The following is an 8890-nucleotide window of genomic DNA, read 5'->3' as shown; positions in this document are numbered from 1 at the left end:
ATGATTGCGGTTATGAAAAATAATACAAGTATTTGTTTATTAAAAAGAGGCTTGGGAGTGAGTTTTGCTGCGAAAGGATTGATCGCTTGAGAGAAGCGCTCATGTCGTTGACAACAACAATTATTTTTCCGAAGGGTCTATGAATATATGTTTTTTATATTTAATAAATGAACGAATATTTCCTGCAACTCTATTGTCAATTCGTTGTCGAAGGTATCCTGAATAAAATATCTTGTTTCGAAAACAAAATCATAAAACGCGCCACTGCCAACAGAGCCCTCAACGGCGCGCCTCCGAAGCTCGAACTTCCGTTTTCCCCAGCTAGGTGGTGTACTAGTCGAATTTAGTGGCACTCTGTTCGCCCTCGCCCCTCATATATAATACTCGTAACCCGGCCTGGCCGTATTTCGTATTCTCGTCCCCTACTGCTATCATTCGGTTCAGTTGGGCGCATCAGTCGTGTCTTTCACCTTGGAGTTACAACAACAAATTACGACGCTATACGTTATTATGCCGGCAGTACTGTTTACCAGCTGCTGATCTTTATACCGGACTTGATGAGGTCTTTTTTCAAGGTGAGCAATTTACTAAAACTTACTCTCGAGAGGTTATAATACCACCTCCATATCTACTTTTCCTCTGATGCAGCCGGTGTCACGCGCATGGCTTCTTCGGCGTGTCTCTGTACTTAATAATGGCCGACGCCATAGCTCTGTGTACTGTAGTAGTATAGTAGTTTGGCTTCTTATTCTTCTTGTAATCGCTTTTTCGCACTCGAAGGACGATTCTTCGCTTGTTTCGTTGAAAGTCGTCGGTTCGGAACACTCGATAGCGTGGGCGAGGTCATTTGCTTGGTTTTGCTTGAAGATCGTGTAAATGCTGATCACGACGTAACGGAGCGGCGAATCGGGTTAATCGTGAGATACTGTGGTCAGTTGTAATGATCGATATTCGTTGGTTTGATACAGTCGCTTTGCATTTTCTGCGCTGCTCTGACGTGGATGTTTTGATTTATTGCTAGTTGCCATGACTTTTCTGAAATAATCAGAGTGGTAGAGTGAGCTTTGAAATTGCTATGAATTGACAGGAGAGCAGGCTATGCGCTTTTTTATCATATATTTGCTTTCATAACGTGCAGGTGTGCTGATTACACTGTGTTACATGATCACTTTATGACATAGCTTTATTCTCATTCTGCAAGTATCGAATGAAAGTGTTGGCATTCCCATGTTATTTTTTAAACAGAATTATTCATTGTGGAATAAGTGCTAGCAATGGTTCAATACTTAATCGTTTATTTTCTTATCTAGTTACAGTAAAAGCTGATAAATCAAAATGGAGACAGAGACCAGGCGCAAGGGACCTAGGAGTCCCAGCGAGGATTCAGATGATATGAGGAGGAGGAAGAAGTATGACAGATCTCCATCACCCAGAAGGAGGTACAGGAGGTCTAGATCTCGCTCAACTTCCAGAGACAGAAGTTCCAGGAGAAAAAGCAGTAGAGAAAGGGAGCATGACTGGAAAGCTATGCAGCCGACTAACAAGGCAGCCAACCCACCAAACTCTACCGTCTATCCGCCACAAGTGCTTAACCAATATAATGTAGGATAGATTATATAGATATAGTTTTTTTTTTTTTTTTTTTTTGTAGAGTAGTGTTTTGACACATCAACCTGATTTTACCAATTGCAAAATTTCAGGCTGCTCAGAGGACAGCTCCACCACCCAATACTAGTCAACCACCACCTCCGATGCAGTATACCCAGGGATATGGAAACTATAACTACAACTACAGCCAAAGCTATGCCGATTATGCTGGATATCAACAGGCTGCTGGATACAGAAACGTAAGTTCCTTGTTACAGAACTACATCGCAATTTGCATACCTCTTCTTAAGCAGACAAGAGTTTTAAAAAATTCATCAATTATCGCAAAGCTCGACAAGCCGATATCTTCTCAGAGCCAACTATTGCGACTCGTGTACAGTTCTATAGTGTTCCATTTAAATCTACAATAGTCAACTGAGTAAATCACACTTTTTCGTAAGCCAAAAATCCACGTTTTATCCGACGTTCACATAATAAATGAAAAACAAAAAAACAATCAAAAAGGTTGATCTTTATAGTGTATAAGAAACTCGCAGTGTTAGTATGTTATACCGGTGTTGCGCAGCCGGCGTAATCTCTAGTCTCAATATGCCAAACTAGCATTTTTTAGCGAAAAATGGCCGCACAAGGTAAGAGAACAAGCAGCCAAATATGGCTCTACCAATTCTATCTCTGACAATGTCATGTATATAAAATTTCAAATCCACATCTTGAGAAAAGGTGAAGCTGAGCATGGGCAAAACCCTTTTGCTATTCTCCACAGGATTACCCGCCGCCGAACTGGCAAGGCAATGTGCCATATAACAGTCAACAGCAGGCTCAGCAGCAGGCAGCGGCGGCTGCTGCGGCGGCGGCCGCGGCCGCTGCTGCCGCTGCAGCCTCGATGCCTCAGACCAACCGAGGTGAACCAGCGAATCAGCAGCGCGTCGTCGACGCGGCGGCACAAGCCGCCTTACTCGCCGCGGCTAATGCCGCCGGAAATCGGCCCGAGGAAGCCAAGAAAGAAGGTACGTCTTTGTCATAAGCTCAGAACTTACACTTCTTCTTTTAGCTTTTCTGTATTTTTTGCCTGCACGTGATTGATGGAAGAAAAGTTAATTTTTTTCAATGTCGAAAAGTCGAAACTGATTTATCTTTATTTTTATATTCAAATGCATTAATGGTAACGCATCAAATATTCATTGAACATTGTGTCAGAGTTCTTTGTTATTCTAATGTCTAAACATAAATCTCTATATAAAGTACAAAAAGACTTGAATTTCCATGAGTCACAACAAAATAGTTTCGCTTTAAAATCACATTTGGTTGATTATAATCAGTATAAACAAAAAGTCTTTTTATTCGTTTTGTTTATAGTAGCACTTAGATAAGCTATTAGATCAATCATAGTTCTTTTACTCCTATGCAATTGATCAATCTTGTCTTTATGCTTGAAGCTTTATATAGGTTTTAAAGAAAAAGAAAATTGCGATATTACTTTTTGCATGCCACCAGTGTTAATAAATTAATATATCTTATAAACAATTAGCCATCGCAGCCGAACTGAAACAGCAAAAAGCAACGCTGGCGAAACAACGCGAGGAGTACATCAAAAAGTCGTCGACGCTTCAGCGTGAATTAGAAATTCTGCGGAAGCAGTTCGAAGAAATCGGCAAAGAAGGAGGCAGAGAAAATAATCGCATCATTAAGGAAAATCAAAAGCTACAGGTTTGTACAAAAGACCCTTTTGATTATTCTATCATTAATAAAACTAAATGTAGAATGCGAAACTTTTCAAAAGAAAATTTTTTTTAAAGAAATCATAAAAAGTTTGCTCATTGTTCACTATTTTACATTTAGGTTTGTTACATAAATGTAATTGCAACACTAACTATTGTAATCTTTTGTTTTTCAGGTCGAGATACAGACCAAAATGAAATCCATTCATAACGTCATCGACATGCTAACTAATATTATCGGCGACAAAGTGACAGTTGACGACCTGAAAGTCAAATACAAACCTGAGCTGATGAACCGCTTGAAAAGTCCGAAGGAAACCTTTAGTGGTAAATCTGGTGCCAACACGCCTAATTCGGACGACAAGGAAGACGATATGAAACCTGCGTACAACTTTGTGCATTATGATCCAGAGATGCATTGGTGCAAAACTTGTGACATCTTCCCGAAAACCGCTAAAGAATATCTTAATCATCTTCATAGCAATGAACATAAAGAGACCTGCATGGTGAGTCGATTTGTTGCGCCGATAGCGTATAATATCTCGTGGGACCACATCTTTTCAATTATTATATTTGTCTTTTTTGCGTATTGCATATCTTGAAAAATATTTAGCTACGTAGTTAAACGTGAACTTTTACTTTCAAACTATTTGATTTCTTTTAAAATACTCAAAGAAGATAAATATTATCATCATCCAACTTTTAAATGACAGCATAAATTATCACCAATATTTTGTCTGTTATAGGAGCGCAAAATAGTCGACATGCCTTGGCACGACAGCAAGCTTACGAATTCGGAGAAGGAAGTGCCATATTATCCAGGACTCCCGACGAAACGAACGCCAATCAAAGGTATGCTAATATTTCGATGGATAACATCCCCTTCTTTACTAATTATATAGAGCAATTCCGTAGAGTTCGCGCAGACACTGTCGCGTGTTCTTGGTATGTATTGAAGAAAAGTAATGCCAACAATGATTTTGACTACTTTATATCAATATTATCTTTATGCACACATGTGCATTTTATCACATTTTTGTGTGTGAGCCCACTTATTTGCTCATTTGCCAGAACAGATATAAACTTTTTATTTTTCATCGACCTGTTTTCGTTACATATTTTTACGTCATCGTGTATAGGTGACGTTGAGAGAAACAGTAAGGATAATAATATGTGTTTTCACCTACAAGTTCTTTGAAAAAAGAACTTCGACAACAAAGTGTTAATTGTGAAATCGATATATTTTCTTTACTCGCGAGTGATTTTCTTTATGTTTAATACATGGTGCTGAATAATATTATTTATTGATCTAGAATGGTGATGATATTTAAGTGATCAAGATTAAAAAGAAGTCTGTGAAAACTACACTGAAAATAATTGTAACTGTGTTTTAAATTATTTTTACATGTATATTTATCAGATGTATATCTTTATTTACTTCATTATTTAAGAAAAAAAAACAAATTGAATATATTGTAAGAAACAATGTATATAAGCTGTCACGATAAGAAATAAAAAATAAAATTAGCGACCTTACCCTCAATACTCAACCCATTTTTACAGGATTTAAAATTCGCAGCGGGACCAAACATGGATTTCGAATGACGATATAGATTTAATAGTTAGCCAGAAAAAAAATAGTCTTCTCTACCCTATTATCAAAAAATATCAACCTTTGCTTTCAGTGTGACACTCGTGAGCGCGTTGTCGTGTCACGGATGACGAGCACAAGGTCATTCTTCGTAAAAAATTTATAACTTGATAATAAAGTTTGACGCCTCGTGACTCTGTTTCGTTGTGATCACCCTAACCGTTGGTTTTGTTTTGCTTTGCAGGATTGCAGTTCTTTAGCCCATCGACCGCCTGGTACTGTAAGCTGTGCAACACCTGGATCGGCGACCTTCATTGTGCCAGTTTGCATCTGAAAAGCCGACGTCACTCTGAGAATTATATTGTAAGTATTTTGCCTGTGCTATTCATTACCAAACAATCTGTAGTCTTGTTTGTCGGCCGGTTATGATCATTTTAATTAGTCACTGAAAAAACTTTTAAAATAAAAACATGGTTAACATACTTGGTTGGAAAAATATGGTTATAAAATAGTATGCTACTCATAGTGAGTATACAACATTAGTGTATGAATAATAAATGAGCGGTTGTATTTACTAATTATTCCTTTAAAAAAAAAATAGAATTTCGTGGATCAAAATCCTCACTGGGAGACTGATTGGATGGCCGATCGTGAAAAAGCATTCTCCGACGAAAAGCATAAGCAGATCCAAATAGAAATTCAGAAACAGAAGGAAGATGCACCATCCTCTAAGGCTAAAAAGTCTAAGAAATCAAAGAAGAACAAGAAAAAATCGAAGAAACGCAAGACTAAAAGTAGCAACTCAGATTCTTCGAGTGAATCAGAAAGCAACGAATCCGAGAACAATAATGGACTTGCTATAGAAGACTCGTCCAGGAGCATCAGAGTAGCCATGAGGAACAAGATGAAGGGATCCAGCCAGTCCAGACATAGTACTGAAGATTTTGGTGAGCGCTTTATTAGTTACTAGAAAAATTGATGATAAAAATATTATTATTATTTACAAAATATTGAATTTTATATTTTTCTTCATTAGCTAACAATGAACCAGAAGATAGGAACTCTGCACGTGACAAAGTGAAACAGGACGTAGTTACGAAGAATAATACCGAGGCGGAGCTGCAAGCCTGGGGTCCCAAAGAGCCACCCAAGCCTTTTTGGATCAAGAAAGACAATGAAAATGAAAACAAGGTTCAAACTCCTGTGCAACCTGTAGTAGTGCCTCCTAAGCCTGAGGAAATGCCCAAGCCTCACATGGGCTTTTGGACGAAGCAGCAAGTTAACATGCCTGCAAAGCCGGTTGAAAAAGAACGAGACGAGGATAAGGAGAAGGACAAGGACAAGGACAAGGATCGGGATAGGTATAAGGATGATAGGCGAGAATATGGAAATAAGTGGGACAGGAGAGATGACAAGTATGATAGGTATAGGGATGACAGATATGACAGAAGACGTGACCGAGGGCGAGATAGGGATAGAGATAGGTAAGGCTTGTTTTTATTTTTGTAACATTACAATAAATATTTCATGGTCTTATTAATCATTTGTTAAACATTATTAGGGATTACTATGAGAATCGAAACAGGCGTCGCGGCTCCAACGATTCGCCTCCACACCGATCCGGCTGGGGTCGTGAGAGTAGTCCTAAGCGTTCTTACGGCAAACGTGGTGGCGATGAAGGCTCAAGTGATGAGTCCAAGTATGACAAAAAAGACTCCAAGCAGAAGAAGGGATCTACACCCAACAATCAGCAGGCAGGAAAGAAAAGTCAACCACCCGTCAAGGGTAAACTTCCTTTTATAGGCAGATTGCCGCTTTTCAAGAAGAAGGATGATCCCAAACCTGAGAAGGAACTCACGGCTCTGCCATACACGCAAAGCAAGTTTGAAGATACGCCCAAAGTCCCCAGTGATATTATAAATCCCCCTGGAGTCGTACATGTGCCAAAGCTTGCGACACCCGTAGTGTTGCCTAATAATCCACCACCAGCTAAGATGAAGATCCTAGTGGCACCGCCACCACCAACGCTTAACGATAAGCAATCCTCGAACAAAGCTACTACTCCCGAAGTTGTAGATATGGAGATTGAGGACCAATCAGAGGAAGTGATTATTGAACAAAACGTTGAGCCATCGAAAAAGGAGACCGTGAATCCGACTTTGCCTAACACTAGTCTACCTCCCCCGGGTTACCCTAAGAAAACTGAGGTTACCCCTACGCCTTTTACTCACCAAGGACCACCTCCTCCGTTTGTGACCAACACGTTTATGCATCCACCTGCACAGGTCAGTATTTAAGTCATTTGAAAAAGAAAAAAAATTTGTCAAATCGATATTTATTTTTTAATCTATTTTTGCTTATCTACAGCAAGTGCAACCAATGCCGTACATGCACCAAATGCAAATACCTCCACCAAACATGTACGCAAATCCACCACCACCCATGCCAGTTCAAGCGGAAGCTCCGCCGTGTGTTCCAGGAGTTCCTGACGGCACTGAGATCCCTGAGCCTATGGAAAAACGTCCCGATGGCGCGCCGTTGCCAGAAGACCTCCAGGAAGCATTAGATATCATCTTCCCGAATGAACAAGCGGCAGAGGAAAGCAGAGCAGCTGCTGCAGCTGCGGCCCAACAGAACCAAGATAGTACGATAATGTACGGTTCGGTTTACAATATGTTGGGCTGTGTGGGTTACGGGCCGGACTACATGGATCAACCACCGCCCGAGATCACACAACAGGAACCTGAACTCGAAACCGCGCCAGGACCTGACGATTTGAGAATGCTTGGCATTGACGAGGGAGACACCATTCTGTAGATTTCACAAGCGCTAAAAAATGAAAAGGAACGCACAGGTTTCGATTGAGCAAACATTTATCAGTTTTGAAACGTCTAAAAGTTTTCTGGATTCGAATTTAAAGGTTTTTTACAATAATTGCAATTATCTACTTATTTTATAAAAGAATATATCGCAAGAGGGTTAGTACATCGGTGCTGGAGCTTTAAGCATATGAAATCAAGATTAAAATCTTATATTTTACTAAGAAATAACGAAAAAGATATATACGTATATAAAACTTACGTAGTAATTTGCTTGTAAAAATTTATCATATTTTCTAATCCTTAAGAAATGATATATTTATAAAAAAAAATATAATTACTTTTTTATCATTATTTTGAATCTACGATATGATTTAACAAAATTTTTTGTTACAAAATTTCAAAATATTACGTTATAAATTCGTGATTAATTTTTTAAGCAACAAAAATTTTCCTATATTTTTTATGATACTTTTGTAATGCTTTGAAATTTTGTAATATAAAACAAATATGGAAGAGATCTTGCATATAGCTCCTGATATGCATATATTGCTCAATCGAATCCGCGTGAAGATGTATTACAAGTACAAAAATACTTGAAACTGGTTGACAGTTTCAGTATTTTTAAGGCTGTGTTTGGTTTTTTTATGTCAAACACAGTCCGTGTACGCTATGCTTTCATGTGTGAGTAAATAATCCGCAAGGATTACTTTACTTTTTATTTGATCATCCGTTCTTTTTCTGAAAATACTTGTGTCTCCTTTTTTTACTTGTACAGTTTTAAAAACGCAAGTTTTTGCGTATTTACACTATCTATATAGTATTTTAAGAATCAATTAAACTTTGGCTATTGCAATGTGAAAGACATCAAATGAAAACATTCGTCTGATCAATTACGTAGAGTTAATGACAAGAAAAATAAGTGTTTGAGCATAAATATTTGCGTCGAAACTATTCCAATGTATCATTGAACGATAGGAGTTGGCGGTACAGTGATTTTTATTGTTACGTTGTAATATTTGCCCCGTTCGGGGCTAAATTATAAGATAAAAATAAATTATACGATAATTAAAACTTACAGTCACCAAGCTTTTGATTTGTTTACTTGACGCTTGCACGTACTTCTGGTTTGTAATTTCATGGCATACTTTGTG

General features: G+C 38.4%; 1 protein-coding gene across 4 annotated transcripts; it reads left to right on the top strand.

Moving 5' to 3' along the window:
- The first annotated feature begins 353 nt into the window (after nt 1-353).
- LOC100118326 (zinc finger matrin-type protein CG9776) lies at nt 354-8824 on the top strand. Of its 4 annotated transcripts, none has more exons than XM_008208492.4 (12): nt 354-575; nt 1311-1602; nt 1701-1847; nt 2372-2615; nt 3137-3315; nt 3503-3832; nt 4073-4178; nt 5162-5280; nt 5519-5864; nt 5954-6401; nt 6479-7202; nt 7285-8824. In XM_008208492.4, the coding sequence occupies exons 2-12, from the start codon at nt 1336-1338 to the stop codon at nt 7732-7734; spliced, it is 3360 nt and encodes a 1119-aa protein (XP_008206714.1). In that variant the 5' UTR covers nt 354-575; nt 1311-1335; the 3' UTR covers nt 7735-8824. The 4 variants fall into 4 exon arrangements, with proteins under 4 accessions (XP_008206714.1, XP_008206717.1, XP_032455238.1 ...); XM_008208495.4 differs by having other exon boundaries at nt 384-575; nt 3146-3315; XM_032599347.1 differs by lacking the exon at nt 354-575 and adding an exon at nt 697-930 and having other exon boundaries at nt 3146-3315.
- The last annotated feature ends 66 nt before the right edge of the window (nt 8825-8890 follow it).

The sequence above is a fragment of the Nasonia vitripennis genome, chromosome 4 (genome assembly GCF_009193385.2).
Source record: "Nasonia vitripennis strain AsymCx chromosome 4, Nvit_psr_1.1, whole genome shotgun sequence".
NCBI classification, from domain to species: Eukaryota; Metazoa; Arthropoda; class Insecta; order Hymenoptera; family Pteromalidae; genus Nasonia; species Nasonia vitripennis.
Note: the sequence above shows the minus strand (reverse complement) of the source record. Positions and strands in the feature narration are given on the sequence as shown.